This window comes from Bubalus kerabau, chromosome 4 (assembly GCF_029407905.1).
Source record: "Bubalus kerabau isolate K-KA32 ecotype Philippines breed swamp buffalo chromosome 4, PCC_UOA_SB_1v2, whole genome shotgun sequence".
Lineage (NCBI taxonomy): Eukaryota > Metazoa > Chordata > Mammalia > Artiodactyla > Bovidae > Bubalus > Bubalus kerabau.
The window spans coordinates 52,348,118-52,369,460 of record NC_073627.1 but is presented as its reverse complement, the minus strand read 5'-3'; the positions used below and the strand labels follow the sequence as shown (position 1 = coordinate 52,369,460).

At 34.5% G+C, this 21,343-nt stretch overlaps 1 protein-coding gene across 1 annotated transcript in view; it reads right to left on the bottom strand.

Moving 5' to 3' along the window:
* Window positions 1–21,343, bottom strand: part of BCAS3 (BCAS3 microtubule associated cell migration factor) — a 589,753-nt gene that overhangs the window by 419,344 nt on the left and 149,066 nt on the right. The window contains exons 11-13 of the mRNA XM_055579668.1: window positions 20,011–20,087; window positions 16,504–16,587; window positions 9,302–9,472 (exon numbers count right to left, since the gene is read on the bottom strand). Of these exons, the coding sequence (XP_055435643.1) occupies window positions 9,302–9,472; window positions 16,504–16,587; window positions 20,011–20,087 (332 nt within the window). The remainder of the gene's footprint in view (window positions 1–9,301; window positions 9,473–16,503; window positions 16,588–20,010; window positions 20,088–21,343) is intronic.

The following is a 21,343-nucleotide window of genomic DNA, read 5'->3' as shown; positions in this document are numbered from 1 at the left end:
TTTGTTAATTTTAATTGTTGAGTTGTAGAAATTCCTTATTTATACTATATATTAACTCCTTATCAGATATATGATTTACAATGATTTTCTTCTACCCCATAGGTTGCCCTTTCACATGGCTGGTTATTTCCTTTTAGGCACAGAACTTTTAAGGTTTGATGTAGTTCCATTTGTCTATTTTTCACTTTGTTACCTGTGCTTTTGGCATTATATGCAAGAAATCATTGCTCGATCCAGTGTACTAAAGATTTTCTCCTATGTCTTCTTGCAGGAGTTTAATAGTTTCCAGTCTCATGGTTGAATCTAAAATCATTTTTGTATATGGTATAAGGTAAGGGCCCAGCTTCATTCTTTTGCATTAGCTATCCAGTTTTCCCAACCTCATTTGTTGACAGTGTTTCCCCACTGTGTATTTTTTTTCAACCTTGTCAAAAATATTTTGGATGTATATGCATGGGTTTATTTTCACATTTTCTAACTCTTTTCCATTGGTCTGCATATCTATCTTTATGCCAGTATCACATCATCTTAATTACTACTGCTTTGTAATATGATTTGAAGTGAGGCAGTGTTTGTTTGTTTTTTTTTTTTTTCAAAGAAGGCAATGGCACCCTACTCCAGTACTTTTGCCTAGAAAATCCCATGGACAGAGGAGCCTGGTAGGCTGCAGTCTATGGGGTCGCTAGAGTCGGACACGACGCAGCAACTTCACTTTCACTTTTCACTTTCCTGCATTGGAGAAGGAAATGGCAACCCACTCCAATGTTCTTGCCTGGAGAATCCCAGGGACGGGGAAGCCTGGTGGGCTACGGTCTATGGGGTCGCACAGAGTCAGACATGACTGAAGCGACTTAGCAGCAGCAGGAGCAGCAGTATTTTTTTACCCCAAAATTGTTTCAGCTTTTCAGGGTCCCTTCAGATTCCATAAGTATGGTTTTCTCTACTACTACCACAAAATGTCATAGAGCCTTTGATAGGTACTGCATTTAATGTCACATTGGGTACTATGGATATTTTAAGAACATTAAGTCTTAAAATCCACAAGCATGAGATGTCTTTCCACTTTTCTGTATCTGAAAGATGCCTTTCATGTCTTGTAACAACGTAAAGTCTCTCATCTCCTTGGTTAAGTTTGTCCCTAAGAGCTTGCTTTCTTAAAAAAAAAAGACAAAACTGGCAAACCCTTAACTAGATTAACAAAAACAAGAGAGAAAATTCAAATAGTTAAAATTAGAAATGAAAGAGGAGCCATTAAAACTGATGTTACAGACATAAAATGGATTATAAGATATTTCTATGAGGCCCTCATTGCCCTGATACCAAAAGGCAAAAAGAAAACTACAAATCAATATCCCTGAAGAATAATGATGCAGTCATCTAAAAGAAAATGGGATCAAACCAAATTCAACATATTAAAAGGATTATACACCAAGAAAAGTGAGGTTTATACTTGGAATACAAGGATGGTTCAACATACAAAAATCAATCAATGTAATACATATCACATTAACAAACTGAAAAACAAAAACCACATGATGATTTCAATCAGTGCGGAAAAAGCATCTGACAAAATTCAACCACTTTCATGACAAATCACTCTGGGAAATTACCATGTTTAGTATACAGAGTCCACAGTTAACATTATACAAAATGGGGCAAGACTGGAAGTTTTTCCTCTAAGATTACTAAAAAGGCAAGGAGGTCCTCTCTCAGCACTACTGTTCAACACAGTACTGTAAGGTCTAGTCATAGCAACCAACTCAAAAGAGAGGGGGGGAAAAGGGAAAGAAATACAAGGCATACAAATGGTTAAAGAAACTTCCCTCTCTAGATTACACACACACACACAAAATTCAACAAAGTTGCAGGATACAAAATTAACACTCTTAATTGTATGGCAAAACCAATACAATATTGTAAAGTAATTAGCCTCCAATTAAAATAAATAAATTTATATTAAAAAAATAAAATCTAAAAAAAATTAAGAATTTTTAAAAATCAGCTTTTTTCTATATATTAACAAACACTAATTTAAAAAAAAAAGAAACTAAGAAAACAATCTCATTTGCTATACCAGATGTATCAAATTTGTTAATATTTTCACAGAACCAGTATTGATTTTCCCCATCATTTCACTGCTATTTTGTTGACTGCTGGTCATATTTCTATTATTTACTTCATTTGTCTTGCTTTCATTATAATTTGCTGTTTTTAAACTCTCTTGATGGAGAGCTAAGGTTATTAATTTAGGACCATTTTTCTTTTCTACTATAAGAATTTAAAGCTATAATTTTCCCATTAAGGAATAATATAGCTACAATTATAACTTCTGATATGTTCTATTTCTATGTTCATTGCATGCAAAATATTTTCTAATATTCTTGAGATTCTTTTATATCATAATTTCATTCTATTATTGATTTCCATGCTTTAGATTTGCTTTATGGCCAATCATATGGTCTATCTTGGAGAACATTCCAGATACTCTTGAAAAGAATGTGAAGTCTGTAGGTTGGGGGATGGGGAGTTTCAGATCATTTTGGTTGATAGTGCTAATCAAGTCGTTAAATCTACCAATCTCTTAAAATTTTTGTATAGTTTTTCCATCAATTATTGAAAGCACAGTATTTAAATCTCAAACTATAAATGTTGGCTAGAATCTTTTCTTTCAGTCTGTCAGATTTGGCTTATGTTTGTTGCCCTATGTTGCTATGTGTTTATCATTTTATCTACCTATTACATTGACTCTCTCATCATTATAAAATGTCCTTCTTTTTCTCTGCAATATTTCTTGACTTAAAATCTTTTATCGGATATTAATATAACCACTCCAATTCTATTACCATTACTGTTTGCATGGTACATTTCTTACAACCTTTTACTTCAGTCAATTATGTCTCTGAATCTAAAGTGATTCTGGTGGGACAATCACTCTCTTTTAACTGGAGTCCATTTATAGTTAATACAATTACACAGATAACTGGATTCAGGTCTGCCATTTTCCACTTACTTTTATGTCTCAGGTGTTTGTTGCTCTGATCCTCTTCCTTTGTATTAAACAATTATTCCTAATGTTTACTATTTTTATCTTCTGTTGATTTGGGGGGAGCAATTTCTTAGTGATTTGCTATACAGGCTGTAAGGTGCTTTATAGAAAACAGGATTACAGGTTAATTTCAGACTTGTGATAAATTACAGCTCCTTGCTCCAACACAGCTCCATTGCTTTTCCCACTCCTTTGAGATACTCCTGTCTTGTCAATTATCAACTAAGAAGCATCGTATTCCCTAAAACAGTCTTCCAGTTATATACATACAGATGTTGGTGTGTTTGCTGCTGTCCCAGAGGTCTCTGAGACTCTCTACATGTCCTCAATTCTTCCTCTCTATTCTTTTTGAATGGGCCCCAAACTGAGATTGCAAGCTCGGGCTACGAGAGCACACATTATCCTATTCATCACCTACCAAGTCTAATGAAAACACTGTTGGACTTCGGTTTTAACCTTCTATTCCAAATCAAATAAATCCATCCTCTAAAAGGGAACTGCTTGTTTATATGGCTTACTCTGCTCTGCTTAAACTACCACACTCACCAAGCCCCTGGCAGATGTAGATAAGAGAAATGTGAATTTATGTTTATCACTTCTTTCTTAGCTTTCTGATCAATTTCTAGAGCCCTCCCCCCCAAAATAGTTACTTTTGAAACTTCTGTCCATATGTACTTATTATCTGGGAAAAAGGGACTGTGAGAACAGAGGGGTGGGGAGATATTATTTAATGGGTACAGATAATGAAAAATTCTGGACATGGATGATAATGATGGTTATTCAACATTGTGAATGTACTTAATACCACTGAATTGTAAACTTAAAAAAAAGGCTAAATGGCAAATTTTACATTATATATATTTTCCCACAAGTGGGGGGGAACATGCATTACAAATTATTTCTCTCATCTCTCTTTTCCATTCTTCCATTCAATTTTCAAAAATGTTAGAGAGGAACACAAGAAAATGAAGTCTTACAGGAGCAGTCTCCAGGAAAGTCTGCTAAATATACTAAGGATTTGCTTTAGGATACATGGCATATTCATAGAGTTGTGCAACCATTATGACAATCAAATTAGAACATTTTTATCACCTAAAAGAAACTTCATACCATTAACAGTCACTCTGCAACCCCCTGTTTTCTTCAAACTCCCAGCCCTAGGCAAACAATCTACTTTCTCTTTCTATAGATTTGCCTGTTCTGGACATTTCATATAAATAGACTCATACAAATATGTATTCTTTTGCGACTGGTTCTGTCACTAAGCACAATATTTTCAAGGTTCATTCATTTTGTAGCATTAATACTTTACTTCTTTTTACTGCTAAATAATATTACATTGTATGTCTATGTCACATTCTATTTACCCGTCCATTGATCAGTTAAAGTACATTTATTTGGGTTGCTCCTATTTTCTAGCTATATGAATAATACTGCTATAAACATTCATGTACAAATTTTTACACACACATATATTTTCATTTTTCTTGGTTATATACCTCCTAAGAGCAGTTCTCTTAGGAGACAAATGCCCAATCAAATGGTAACTCTTTTCCAAAGCAGCTGCACTATTTTACGTCCCCACCAGCAGTGTGCCAGGGCTCTCATTTCTGCTCACTGGCCATTGGTATATTATTTCCAGAAAGATGTCTATTCAAATCCTTTGCTCCTTTTAAAATAAGGCTATTTATCTTTTTATTATCCAGCTATAGGAGTTCTTTCAATATTCTGAAAACACACACAAATGAATGCAGGTAAAAACAAATGGTGAGAGCTAAATATGGTCAGAAGCCTAGTTAACAGTAAGGTGTCATTGTCAATAACCTGGTTCTGACATTTTATGACCGCTATGTAAGATGTCACAGTTTGGGAGAACTTGGAGGAAACAGGGGGAAGGGCACATGGATATATCTGCAACTTACTGTGAGTCTACAATTATTTCAAAATTAAAAGTTAAAAATGGAGAGTATGCCACAAGCTTTTTAATTTCTCTCGTACTGATAGGTGACAAGTGGTACCTTGGTACAGTTTTGTCTTTCTCTGATAACAAGTTAAATCTATAGATTTTATGCCAGTTGTATATGCTTTTTTCTGTGAAATATTTTATCCTTGCCCATTTTTCTATGTCAAACCAATCTCTTATAAGAGCCTCTTATCTTTCATGTATTTTAACTCTGTACCCTCTCTTTGCAATACAATTAGTATTGAGTACTCTATTTGATGGTGCTAACACAGAAGCCATGGAGCAAAAGGGCTCATTAATCTTGGTGAGTACCAAAACCTCCTAAAAATATATAGACTTCTTTGAATTTTCTCTGTATGAGCTTCACAAATATAACAACCACCAGATACTTTTGAAAAGACTGTCTTCACTGCATCATCACCTTGCCTAAAACATCAAATTAATACCAAAGATATCTCAAATCAGTTGTCCTAAGACTTTATTTTCACTCACTATCTAAACAGGCTAAAATCCTGTAACAATTCAATATTATTAAAGCAAAGCACTTTAAGTGATATAAGGTGGATAAGGCTTTACCATATGAACAAAAAGAGAGACAAACACCACAGGAACCACTAAATTATTATGAATTACACTTGTATTTACACTCAGGGTAAGAATAGCTCTAGTTTATGTCACCATTCTGGAGCACTTTTCTTTGATTAGAGACTTTGCCACCTGCTAACTTAAATTATGTTACTTTATAAAGGCAAATTATACTGCTTATGCTTTTAAGTAAAACATGGAAGTAACACAGACAAAACAGACAGTCAACCAAATCTATCCCTCTTTAATGCAGTCACCATACAGTGATCCTGCCACCATCAAATACTACTAATCAATTCACCATCAGAAGGATGGTGAATCAAACTTTATATACTATCCCTGTAAACATGAAAATATCTTTACTGAAGTCTCAGTGGATTTACATAGCAAAAGTGAACATAATGTCAGCTTTAGTTCCTAAGACAGAGATGGACAAGGGAAAAACACTACAGTTAAGGTCAAGCATCAATGGGAAAGGGCTTAAAGTGATAAATCCATGACATTAATCACTGCAGTCTTTTTAATACAATCCAGCATAACTTTAAAACAGCTCTGTACTCCAACTGAACTATTTATCAGAGACAAAAATGTCTTCTTGACAAAAAACAGATTCATGTTAATAAAAGAAAGCAGTATTATACTGAAGAAATCTTATTGCTTTAAAAAAACACTTATGATTCCTTAAAAATGTACATAGCAACTTCTCATTTATTTCCTGTCTTTTAATAGAATTTTTAAATCAAGCAAAATTTCAGAATATAAGTAGGAATGAAAAGAGATTATGCTCTGAACAAATGATAGAAAAGATAAAATTTCTCAGGTTGAGCAACACTTTCAATTTTTTAACTTTTAAAAGCTAACATTTTATTATTCTTATTTCCTAATGAACTACTTCAGTTGTTTCCAATGTTAACAATGCACTTCTCACAGAAAAAATAAACTTTCATATAATCTACAATCCATTTCCATATTCCAAATGTGAGAATTCCAATTGAAAGTTATAAAGAGTTAACAAAGGACTAGGGGGAAAAAAAAAAACCACATTTGAAAACACAAGACCTAAGGCTATGCTTTTTGTATAAATTAAATTCTCTTTACTCATTATATAAATTAACTAGTTATAGCTCTATTTCATCAAAAATAATAGGAGATAACAGTTTCAACTTTTAAATCACCACACATCAGTCTGTCAACAAATGCTAGATGTTTAACAGACTTAGGTATACCCGCCAAACTAGGCAATATTGAGGAGGGTTGTTACTACTTAGTAAATGTGGGTGGCCTTGGAGGTGAATTAATTAAGAATCAAAGGACAAAAGAAAATATTTGTTAACACTCATAAAACACTAAGCGTTTAAATATTTAATTCCAATTTAAAAAGAGAACATCTGTATGTGTCTGTCAACTCGAGCTAATTAACACAACATTAAAAAAAAAAGTCATTACAGTCAACTGAAAAGTTTGCTAGCACTTCATTAAAAAGATTTTTAAACAGGAATACAAGCCTGTAACATATCTGGTTAACCACAAAGTTAAGATGGGAAAGGCAGAGAATTATATTATTCATATTTCAAATAAAATATAATAGCCAAATTCAATAATAGCCAGAATTTCAAAGACTTTTTTCTTTTCACTGCAGCACAGTCTGTATTTTTTTGAAACGCCACTTGATCTTACTATAGGAATTAGTATATGAGTACAGGCCAAATGTAATCTCTCATCAAGATGCAGAACCATATATACTGGAAGCAGATTTCTAAAAAAAATGCAGTATTTAGGATTAATATTTTAATGGATCACATAATTATGTTCTGAAAACAGAATTAAATATAAGACCTATGTTTATATTTAATATTTAAATAAATATAATATAAATTGAAATAATTTGTATTTCCAAATCTTGCTCTACTCCTATTTCATTCTAGTAATCAATTTTAGATTGTGTATTTACAGCAAAGATCACAAGCCATTAAAATTACATTCCTTTAAGAAATGTATTTTAAAATCCATAACCATGATTCAAAAGAAAAGAGTTTATGAGTGCATGGGGGACAAAAACAAAACCAAACTGGTTTATTTCTAGCAAGACTTACATAAGCATAGCATATTTTTCCATGTTTATAATCACTCTTAAATGTTTCTAAACCTAGACTGTAAAAATCTGTTTTATATGAACATATAAGATCTATTTTTAATCTGAACATATTCTATTTTTTATCTGAACATATAATAAGTTATTACCATTTACGTATTCTAATATACTCTTTGAGATTTTGTGTATTTTTTTTTTGTATTTGTCAGGAAGTATCGGTAATAAAATTTGTAATAAAATTCATTAACATAATTGTCATTTATAACCACCACGTGCATGCATGCTAAGTCACTTCAGTTGTGTCTGACTTTTTGCCACACTGTGAACTGTAACCTGCCAGGCTTCCCTGTCCATGGAATTCTCCAGGCAAGAATAATGGAGTGGGTTCCATGCCCTCCTCCAAGAGAACTTCCCAACTCAGGGATCGAACCCACATCTCTTGGGTCTCTTGCATTGGCAGGTGGGTTCTTTACCACTAGCACCACCTGGGAACCGTAATTAGTTATAATTAGACTGATTCAGCTTATACAAAGTGTCATTTAAAAAAAAAGAAACAGTATTAAACAGTATAAAAGAGATATATAATTATTTATTTATGGAACAAATGTCCTGATGAGATAACAGGAGAATTCTAAGAAACTTCCATTTTAACTTCAGGTTTGATACATTAACAATGTCTGAAATAACAGGTTTTAACATGTTACTTCCCAGGTGGCTCAGTGATAAAGAATCTGTCTGCCAAGAAGGAGACGCAAGTTTGATCCCTAGGTCGGGAAGATCCCCAAGATAAGGAAATGGCAACCCTCTCCAGTATTCTTGCCTAGGAAATTCCACAGACAGAGGAGCCAGGCAGGCTACAGTCCATGGGGTCACAAAAGAGTCAGACACGACTTAGCGACTAAGAGCAACATCATTTTTTAAAAGTTTCTATGCCAATTATAGTGGGCTTCCCAAGTGCCTTACCAGTAAAGAATCTGCCTGCTAATGCAGGAGACATGGGTTCAATTCCTAGGTCCAGAAGATCCCCTAGAGGAGGAAATGGCAACCCACTCCAGTATTCTTGCCTGGAGAATCCCAAGGACAGAGGAGCCTGGTGAGCTACAGTCCACAGGGTTGCAAAGAGTAGGACACGACAGTGACTGAACAATACAATAATGCCACTTATGGGGCTTCCTCGATGGTGCTAGTGGTAAAGAATCTGCCTGCCAATGCAGGAGACATAAGAGACGTGGGTTAGAGTCCTGTGTTGGGAAGATCCCCTGGAGAAGAAAATAGCAACCCACTCTAATATTCCTGCCTGGAGACTCCAACGGACAAAGGAACCTGGAAGGCTACCTAAGGTCGCAAAGAGACAGACATGACTGAAGCGACTTAGCACACATGCATGCCATTTATAATTATTACAAAATATTGGCTATATTCTCTGTTGTACAATAATTACTCATTTTTTGGAAAAAAAAAAAATTCTAACCTGAAATAACCTTAATTTTCTACAATTCCAAATTAACACATCTCTGAGGCCAAACACATTTTGTACGATCTTGATCCCAAATGATATTCTTAATTGCTCCATCCTCTGCACAAAATGAACATTACAGGCATCACAAACTCTTACCTGGCCCTCTCCAACTGTTTCAGTGTCGATTACTGTGATGATTCCTGGGACCAGAGGACTCCGCCTTGAGTTACTATGGATGGCAACATCATCTTCCGTCACACCTGAAGGGAGCGTGCCCGTCAGCTGGGTCACCACTTTCCCAACCATTGTCAAGCCAGTTTTCAGTGTCTAAACAATGAAAGGTAAATGTATCATTTTGCATCAATACTTGGATTCTAAACAGAAATATGTGTTTTGATAATTCAGATTAAATTCTTTATTTTCTAATAAGCTCATATGTAGCAGTGCACTGTCACAGAAACTCAGTCTGACTTTTTATACAATCTTACATTTTAGCTAGAAAATTAGCATTAGGTTGAGTAAATGGTATCAGTAGGTACCCCCAAGTCAGTATGGTGAGAATTAGGCCATAGGTAAATAATTACAGAGTTTGTTTCACATGAGAATACAATTATATATTTATTAAAAATATTTATTTTCTCCCTCTCCTCAATGCATGTAACTTAAAATATGTGAAATATTAAGAAATAGGAACTATGTGATATTCTTTTTTAACTGTATACACCTAATTTTCAGTCTACTTTTTAGCATAAAAAAGACTAAGCTACAGATAGAATCCATACATGAAAACGACTTTCTCATGTAAATCTATAACATGATGCTATATAATACTGTACATCAAGATTTGGTATGTAGGTAATGCAGACTCCATCTAAGATACTTCAATTACTACATGAATGAAATGTCATAAAATTAGTTAAAAGGGTTCTTTTCTCTCCAGAAACAGAAAACAATTTAATGCAATATTTCTAATATATTATTTCAATTAAAGACATGTTTCATAATTAATTTTAGTTCCATTTCATTCAAAACAAACAGATAAAAAAACTAACTCATCTGTATATTTTCTTTTATGTGAATTTCATCTGATTATTCTCATAACCATTAACAATCATGTTTAGTAACAGGAGTTTTTCTTTTTCTCTGAAAGGGAAGAAAGCAAAAACAAAGAGAAAGCTGTATGATTCATACACATTAACTCTAACCACTAAAGCCAAAATAAACTGTCCAGTCTACATGGACATATCAAAAATTATGTACAATATAACAGACACATCCTCATTATTGTGAGGAAAAGTTTTTATTAAGATACTTTAAATTAATCTTCAATAATGTGACTTGCTCTTTTAAAATAATTATGCACCTATATTCTGACATATGCTACATCTAAATTTAAAAAGTATATTGCTTCCACAGTATATCAAATATTAATTTACAAATGATAGGCAAAGAAGGTTGTCTATAAAGGCCTAAATATAATTTAAGCAACAGTAAGATGGAACTTAAAAAAAGGAAATGCACATAATATATGTATATTTTACTGTAGCTATTAATATATTCCATGGAAACTTTATTATGAACTCGGAATTGGTCAAGGCTCTTTAACAAAGATGTAGATAGGTTTCCTCAAACACCTCAAACACCTCGGGTTTATAGAAGAGAAAACTGAGGCTACAGAAGTTAAGGAAAATGGCAGTTCAAACAGCCAGTCAATAACAAAGCCAGAACTCGAAACCAGGACTTGCTCCAAACCACTATCCAGTAATGCCCTGCAATCTTTTCCTGATACTACTTGTGATCTCACACGTCATGAATTCAGAACACAAATGTATACTGGGAAGGAAAAAAGGGAAAATCAAGACTCTCATAGTGTTTCCTAATAAATACTTCAATAAAATGACCAGCAAAGCCATTTGCAGAATTCAAGCAAAATGATATAACTTACAGCTGACTGAAACCAAGAAAAAGCCACAAATCAATTGTAACAGTTTTGTTTAGTGCTAAAAACTCAAACTGCAGTGATTAGAAAACACATTAGTGTTCTTCAATTAGCAGCCAAACATTTGTTTCAATAATTCACAAGAAATGACTTACACAAAGTCTGTTAGAGTGTTGTCAAGAAAGCCTCCAAAGGACCAACAAAACCAGGCGCCACAGTGTATTGATGTCAAAAGCTGGCCAGGAAGCCTGATTAACCTCTGAGATGCCTCAGCTGATGTCCTCACTCCATTAATGCTAATGGAGATGCTCCCACTTCAACGGAGCTACCCCCTTTATCAAAGGAATGCCTTTCAGGTTTAAAGTCTTTGATTGTATATACTCCCCATTTGCCCTTGAGCTTATTATTTCATGCTCTTATACCAATGAAAAGGAATAAAACTAAAATAACTGGAGCACACAGAAAGTGGGAAGTAATGTACCCAAAGCAACCACAAGATAAAGGGAACAGTTAATACAAGAGAACTGGGAAAAAAAAAACTCCAGAAAGAGGGGGAAAACAAAGTAGTACATTCCACAGTCAAAGGGGAATAAAGTATTACAGGAGGAGTTAATGATGTTTCTCACCCCCCAAAAAAAACTTAGGCCTGCTGGTGGCACCTTCTTATTAGTGGACCAAAATCTAAAGCCCAAATTTAACAGCCTCAAATCTGTAATTTGTATAGTAAGTGACACGACAGTACTCCCATAGCTCATTAACTTTCAAAATAAGGTCTTAGGGTGTAAAAGAGGGGTACTGAAAGCTTTCTACATTAGTAAGGACCTTTACCTTGGGGAGAAGTTTGTTTCCATGTTAGAATCACACGTACCAGTGAGCACTACTATCCTCACAATCTGAAGAATATTACAAGAATATTCACAGAACTAATCTGGACTGTAAAGTGCTAAACCTAAGACTATAATGTATGTGTCAGATAATCTACTGTGACCAAAACTTCAAATGAACATGGTACTTATTCTGTTCTATTGCACAGAGATTTGCCAAAGGTCACTAGTCATCTTTAACCTTTCTCAGGCCGTATCAGTTGTCCTCCTTATCCATTAGGACTAATGGTGCTGCTCTCACAAAAGCTGTTAGTTGTCCTAAGAAGTTATCAGATAACAGAGAAAGCAGAGGCATTTTTATTAAATCAATTCACCACGCTGGGTTTAAAACACATTAAAAGGAAAACTCAAATAGGACAGTTGCAGGATAACTAGAATATATGGACCAAGATTTAATAAATGTTTCAAAATAATCCAATTTGAACAATTTCAATATTAAAATTTTTCTTTCAACATGACCTCAGAGAATTTATTATTATTATATTCTTTATAAGGAAAGTCAAATAAATTATTTGGAAGGATGAATTTTAAGTGCTATTTGAAAATCCAGGGAGGGAAAAAAAGATTATTTCCTTGAAAACAATCCAAGCACACATACAATTAATACAATTTATATTTACATTTGTAATGTGAGACATCAAAAAGAAATAAAAGTTTAATAACTAACCCTTCTATGTAACAAAGGGGTAACCTCTATGAAGCCACATTAAGAAGCTGTCGTCAGAGAGAAAAATATCAATGACTACTTTTGTCGGAGAAAGTGACTTAGTATTTTCTTAAGGAGCGCATACTCCATGGCTTTTAAATATTTTTTCATGTTACAGCTCAACAAATATCATATTACCTAGAAATTATTCAAATGGTAAGAATAATAATAATAAATTTTATTTTCTATTTTCAATATGATAGGCTAGGTAAATCAGATCAATCCTACCAATGAAAACAAGTAGGAAAACTAGAGTCTTTTTTTTTTTTAACTCTGCTTGAAGGTACTGAATATTTAACAAAACAGTGATGAGTTACCAGGTCCAAATCCAAGATAACAGGGAAATTCAGCTATGTGAGCTGGTATTTAGGCCTAAATGCACTGGATAATGGGCTTCCCCAGTGGCTCAGCACCAAAGAATCCACCTGCAATGCAGGAGACACAAGATACGCAAGTTCGATCCTTGAGTAGGGAAGATCCTTGGAGGAGGGCATGACAACCCACTCCAGTATTCTTGCCAGGAGAATTCCATGGACAGAGGAGCCTGGCGGGCTACAGTCCATGGACTCTCAAGAGTCGGACATGACTGAGTGACTCAACAACAACAACTAAGAGACTGAGTAGTGCTTCTGATAAGACTTGTGGTGGGACCTAGGCTGTCATGTCCTGCTTTCCCTGCATGCTTCATGGTGAAATATAAAGGGACACAAAACAGAAATAAGAGCGAACTTGTACTAATCAGGATCCCACAGCTATTTCAGGTGACCTTTATTTAAATAATTTAAGTACTTTCAATCCATGAAATTGGATAAAGATGATCCAAGTCTGAGCGCGTCACAGAACTCTGATATCATCTCAAACTAAAAACTTTTTCTAAAGATCTTTTAAATATATTTTAGCAAACAAAGAGTCAAGACATCATAAATGAGAACTAAGAGAAACAGTAAACAAAAACACAACAAAAATGGAGCCAGATAATGGAATGGTCAGAAACAGAGCATGTTTACTGTGTTTAAATAGTCTGGCAATTTGACAAAAATTGAATTCATGAGAACGAAAGACTATCAGTATTTACTAAAATGTTTTATCAATACACACATGTTCGATTTCATCAACCCCTTTTGGTACATAGATGGAGGTAATTTTTATCATTTTCTCCTGTATTATGTTAATGTGGCAATGAGACCCACTAATTCTGAGTAATAAACCAGCCTTATATTATGGAATTATCCCAAATGAATTGTGACACATTACCCCTCTGTGTAATTTTTTTTCTGCTAATATTTTATTTAGGATTTTTCATATCTATGTTAATGATTTAATGAGTAAGAGAGGACTGTAGCTTTCCTTTTTCATAACACTCTTGTTAAATTTCAACATCAAAGTGATCTTGCATTATGAAACAAGATTAGGCATAATCTGACCTTTTCATTCTATGAGTCTTTGCAATATTGCCATTGTTTATTCTTTTCCTAACTGAAGTATAGTTGATTTACAATATTGTGTTAGTTTCAGGTGTAAAGCAAAGTGATTTAGTTATACATATACACACTTTTCAAGTTATTTTCCATGATAGGTTATTATAAGATATTCAATATAGTTCCCTGTGCTAAACAGTAAATCTTTATTATTTATCTATGCCATTGTTCATCTGCAAACATTAGAATTCTCTGGTGAAAGTTTCTAGATTTGAAGGTATCTTTAGTTTTACTTAGTAAAGTTTTTATACCCACTTAAACAACAAAGTACAGGAATTGTCATGTAGAAAATGTAAAATAATAAATTTCAAATTATACTACTTAATTATTGCAGTAATGTTTATGTTCTTACCATGGAAAACTAGAACTGCTTATATCTCAGAAGGTTAATTTACCCACAGTTACTAATACTGAGTAACTTACTAGAAGAAATTACATTTGGGGGAAAAATCATCCCAACTTTCCAATCTTTCCCGTATAAAATAGCCACACTTTGTGAAATGAAGACTCATTCCAGATCTGATAACATTTTAGGAAAACAATTCGACAGTATTTTCAAAGAAATCTCAAAATATTCATGTCATCTAATTCAGGAATCCATAAATGCACAGAAAAAGATTATATAAGAAAAATGTTTTTTAAATATTTCATGAAATTTAAGCTAAATATGAGTTAAAAGAGCAGGGTTCAATATATGACAGAACGTGTTAAGACTAGCAAGAAATGAGTGACTTGCATTCATGGCTATATTTTTTCCTTCGTTTTATAAATGTATAAGCAAGCACATGAATAAGCACTAAAATCAGGGTAAAGTAGGTAAAAGAAAAATTAAACATTGATCGCTTTATTTAGGAGTTAGTGGCAGAAACTTCTCTTTTGTCAGAGGCAACAGGGACTGCAAGCAACACCAGCTGCGCTGGTGGCCACTGCCCGCTGCGGGGCTGCCAGCAACACCGCCTGGCGGGGCCCAGTGGGGACGTGAGTGCGCTCCTCGCCGGTCACAACGCTGTGGTGCAGAAAATCAGGGAGTTTGGACTTGCTTTTTTCAAAACACATCAAGTCTAGCCTCGTTCCAGTAAGTCTATTTTCAGCTAACAGTTAAACAGCTAAACAGTTACTGAATGAAGCAGGTCACTTTCCTTTTAAGTAGGCACACAAACACACAATTATACCAAAGAAGAGCTGGAAAATTATCGCTGGTCACACAACTAAAAATTATTCAGAATAACAATACAGTGAGTTATCCTGACCAAAGTGTGTGACACAGATAAGTCAGAAAGAAATTGAATACTTGAGAACTAGATCTCATTGGTATATTGTAAATTAACTAAATAACACCGATGCTGCCTTTACTGTTTCAGATTTCTCTTCACTGAGCTAACCATCACAACTTTTTCATACCCAATAGAGAAAAGTAAGCCATTCTTACAAAGATTCTGAAATCTAATATACGCTGCAGTAAGCAAAAAGCCATTCAGTATTTTCCTTTGACTGAAAAATACATAATGCTTCTCTCATCAAACCCCATCATGGAAGCATTTGTGATCAATCTTGAAGTATTTCTGTATTTGTTTTACATAAAACAGTGTGACCTTTGATTCCCTCCCTGTGGTTTGTTTTAAACTGTTGTTCTTTTCTGAATAGTTGTGCTTTCTATTACATGCTGTCATTCAGATTCACTATGTCATCCCTATTATTAGAACTGTTTTGTTGTATACTTCACAATTCAAAAGAACGGTGATTATAAGGATACCTTATAATCAGCATAAAGTTTACGAGCCATCATCAAAATGAACCCTCACGCATACACAAAAAGAACTCACTTGACAAACACGCAGGGGGCAGCTCTGTGACATGAAAGGGTCTTTGAATGCACCAGGGCCTTCACTCAAGTTTTCTTAATGACTAATATTCTTTTTGTGTCAAGAAGATTCATAAATGTTCAAAAATGCAAAGGGATGTCAGTATGGGTAGAATGATTCAAATCACACACACACACACACACACAAATAGAATCCAGAAGTCACTACTTAAAATATGCAAAGCTTCTTTCCAAGTAATTAGATTATAGACTTCGACCTAGCAAACAGACATAAATATCTTAAACTGGACAAACGCAAACCTTAAAATCGTTACAAGAGAAAATAAAGTGTGATTCAGGAACCTTAAGAGATTAAATACCTAATCATTTAGGCACCAATTCTCAGGTGACAAAATAATTCTGACTTACTTCCTAAATTTGTTCGACACTTGTGAGTGAAAAGGGAAGGGAAAATCTCAATACAATTCAGGAGAGAAATGTGATAATTACTCCACGCAATCAAACCTCCCCGAGACTGCAGGCTACTCACTTTAGCAGCACTAATGACTGTGGCAGTGTAAGACTGAATGTTGTCTCCACAGGCTCCCCCACGGGACTGGTGACATCGAATCAACTGGAAAGAGAGAGAGAGTGACCATTCTGTTCAACTGTTCAACTCTACAGGCTCTTAGGACAGAGCTTATTTACCACATAGAATGATGGTGATGGGTGGGAATGTTTGCATGAGCCCTTTTTCGACAAACAGCTAAAAGCCCTGCTGAGACACTTTTACCCCTTTTTATAATCTATCGGTGCCACTCAGGCAGTTTCATGCTCAAATACGATTTTTAATTACAAGATGAATAGTCTTTAAGAATTCATAAACTGAAATGGTAGGATTTGAGATCTGGCAGACTTTCCACAAATAAATTTTAGAAACATAATCAAAGGACTTAGCCACGACTTCCTAACATTAAATATTTAACATGCTAGCAAATTGGAGGTTTTGTCCTTTTAATTCCTACATAAAGACAGCAAAAGGAAACTTTAAAAAACAGACAAAAGAGTGTGCCATATTTCCATTTTCGATTGTGTTTGTGGGAAAGCGGCAGAAATTGTGCATAAATCAACTATGACACATATAATAGCTGTCCACTTCAGAGGGCTCACTAGTTTTAACATCAGAAGGAAAGAGACATGTCCTTATTCGTGTCTGATGTAAATAAGTAACTTGCCAATTTTCAAAATGAATCACTAGTTTCAATGCATGATTCTCTCATGTGTTGAGCAATAAACCAGGACTGAAGCCTCCACTGCCCTTACACTTTCTAAATTTAGGCTTAAAAAAAAAAGAAAGTGAAATATAAAAATTATTAGCCATATTTTTACACTGAAAGGTTTTTAAATAAAATGGCAATAGACTATTAGAAGAACTCCACACTGTGATATGAATTATTACAAGCCTATAGAAATCAAAATCTTCCTCTCCCAAAATACAAAAAAAAAAAAAAAAATGCCTTAGATAATTTAAAACCACCCCCCTGATAAAAACTAATGTGTGAACTTTTATTCTTTTATTTTAAAATCAAAATTTTCTTCATCTCTGACATTAAAAAGAAACAATCCCTTAAAACAAGAGTGGTTAGGTATTTCCCAAATCACAGGTAATTGGTAAATATAGTTCCACACATGGGAAAAGAGAGAGTCTGAAAGGCGCTCATTTTAGCTAATGAAAAGAATCTCCCTCATTAACCCACTCACTCATTCATTCATTCATTCACAAATACACATTTGAAGAATTATAAAAATTATCCCTCTGCTGCCTCCTGCAGGACATGCAAGGAAAGACATTATCTTAGAAACACTACCATCTTCTCCCAGTCTCAGCTAATTAAAATAATCAAGGAAAAGAAGCCATACTATTACCTCTTCAATTCAACTAAATCTGAGTTAGCATTTCTACATAAACATAACTAAGTCGGAACTCTGTTTAAAACTGAGACCCATTGCAAAAATTATATTTGCATCTGAGGTACATCAAAATGAAAGATAAATCAGAAATTTCTGTAGTGCAAAACTCTTATCACGACTAAATTCTAGGAAATACTGGTGAGTGAAAAAAGCAGTGTACAAAAGAACATATATATATATACACACTATATATCTATACACACACACACACATATAAAATGTTATCTTGTAGGAAAGAAAAAAATATATATCAAACACATGATAAAATATATAAGCATATAAATAAAATATAAACAAAAAATACACAATTACCTACCAAATAATACATTATTTATACATTACGTATTATTTGGTACACAATACATAATTGAATAATACAATGTAACAACAACGGAGGAATGCAAAAAAAAAAAGGGACAAAGAACAAACTAACTCAAACAATCTATGAACACAGTATTTGATCTTGTATCTTCAGTCTTAGGAAGTAATAAAGTAGAGAGAATTGCAAAAAAAATCCTGAACTCTTTTTAGTTGGTTTGATTTTTGTAGCAGTGTGAGCAAGCAATTCTACAATTTCTTTTTGTATTACAGAACTGAAGAGATGAAGAAAACGTGCTGATGTCATCATGGTCTCCTATCTGAAACAAAGGACATATAAATAGGAAATGGGGGACAAACAGAGAGAATCCTGTGGAAATGCCAATGTAAACTCTTCATTTCCAAAATGTATTATGTATATATGGAAATACATGGGTGCACAAATATGCATCTATGTATATTTGCCTATTTATGTGTATATATGGAAGTATGTTTGGGTGTATAACATGCATGTTTGTGAACTCTGTCCACTGAAAGAGTCTAGAAGCAAAAAGACCCCAGAAACAGTAAACAAGTCTACTGGACAAAGTTTAGGTATTTAATATCACTGTCAATTTAAAAGAACCAGTAAAATCAGACAATTCCAGGCCTGAGACAGGGCAAGTACAAGATGCATCTGGACAAAGATTTATGATAGTGAGCAAGGAAAGAGTATTTCTTTTTTAATTTTGATGAAGCCACAACACAATGTCACAAGAAGCAGACTAAAGGGGCTCTTTTTGATTGACTCTGGGACAATCTGAAAGCCAAAATAATTACAGACAGAAAAATATTAAAAACTACTGAAAAAAAAAAGGAATCCATGAGCCCATATCAAAAATACAGATACAGTAAGATTTTTTTAAAGATGGGGAAGTTCTTGATTATAATAAAGAGCCAAATACCTAATGGTGGACAGTGGAACTGGAAAATCATTGACTTGGAATATTTGTAGGAAAGACTGATCACACAAGAATCATCGATGGGTGCTAAGCTTAGGTAAGGCTAAGATATTGATTAAAAGTAGGATGTAAGCCTGCTCTTTCCAAATTATCTATTGGTTAACAAGAGGAAAAAAACAGTGATTATTCAGTATGGAAATTGGACAAGACCCTGACAAAATTAGCATCACCAACAAGGAACAGATGTGTATCATGTACCTCCAGATGTGATGCTGTGGGAATTACGGAACAACCCCCGTGCACTGTTCCAGCCAGAAATACAGAACCCGGTTATAATCAAGAGAAAACATCAAAAAGCTCAAAAGAAAAATCATTCTATTAAAATAAAAAGAATAAGGGGCAGAGGTAGAGGGTTGTTACCAATCTTGTAAAAGACAAAGCAAGAAAGGGACACTCCTACAAAATATAATACCTGATCCTAGACTGGATGCTGCACCACAGGAAAGAAGCTTTTTACAAATGACAAGATAGGGTTAATTGACAAAATTGGAACAGGGACAGTATAACAGATAAAAGTAATTTATCAACATTAAATTGGCTGATAACAAGTATTTTGGAGGCACTGAGATACATGCAACTTACTCTGAAATGGTTCAGAGGACAAGCTGAGTTGAGAGTACATGGGTACAGTTTATTGGACAATTTTGTGGTGCCCAATTAAAACAAAACCAAACTAGTAAGGTACACATTCATTACTAGTTGTGAATTACCTTTGGAAAACTCAACACTTGCTCCATAACAAATATTCCAACATGGGCTCTGCTTACCTTGTTTTCTGCATAAGCAAGCCAGCGACTCCCAAGAGCAATAGGATTCATGTTGGGTCCAGGACAAGGGTAGCAGCCTGAAATTTATCAAAGGGCAATATTAAGAAATTTCTTAATGAATTTTCTGTTGGTACATCATATTTTTATGCCATAAAAACAGAAAAATCAAGTGCTTTTTTTTCCCCAAATCTCACTTAATTTCTCATAACCTAGCTATTATTTTAATAGCTCAAAAAGGTTCCTTTTTTTTCCTCCTCGATAGTTTCCTTTGGATTTTGAGTCTGTTCCAATAAGAAACAAATCTGGGAAGAACTGGTATTCACTTTTTGCAAAAACTGGGCATTTTTAGTTACTCCTAGAATAAGAGAGAGAAGCCAAGAAGAACCATGTAAAGTTTATAACCCTACAGTTTCAAAATTCTAGCAAAATCATCTGAAGAAGAAAGAAAAGGATACAATTGACTCTGGAATTTAAGGGCAAAGAAAAGGAAGATGTACACCTTAAATGAAATGACATAAATACGGAAGGAAGGAGGTAGAAGTAAGTTAGGTATGGGGCCAATGGGGAGAAGAAATCCACAAAGGATGCGTGAATAGATGCTGGGGAACTAATTTACACAATCCTGAGCATTTCCTTTAAGCATCCAACTTCATTCTTCTTGCTTTCAGCCAAGCCAATAACAAACTGGTAAAAAGGATTATTTTGCGGTTCTTTTCCTAAAAAAAATTAATCCCATATTCCCGACAGTGGACACCCACACCATGGAAACACCAATGCCATCTTCCTGAACCCCACTGAACAAGGCACAACACAATTCATTCAAGTAAGTGGTATGTGTCATCCTTGAGGCTCTCATCTCCCCTCCTGACTACGCCAATAAGGTCTCTGGGCAGAATGTCCTCATCCATCAGCTACACAGGACAATATTTCAGAGGCTCACAGAACTGCTTTTAAAGGACTACTCAAAGGAGACTGGAGAATCAAAGGACACCAAAAGCCTAACCTAAAGAATTTGAGGTCTATCATTCCACAAGTATCTCATTAATATTTCACAAACACTTTTCTCTAAAATGTACACTAGAGCAAGGGCCCCCAACCTCCGGGATCTAATGCCTGATGATCTGAGGTGCAGCTGATGTAATAATAATAGAAATAAAGTGCACAATAAGTGTAATGTGCTTAAATCGTCCTGAAACCATCCCCTCTCCCCAGTTCGTGGAAAAATTGTCTTCCAAGAAACCAGTCCCTGGTGCCAAAAATGTTGGCCACTAGAAGATCAAACTGAGGTTATCCGTTTCATAGTTTGGGGCTCTATTTGGAATCTGAATTAATA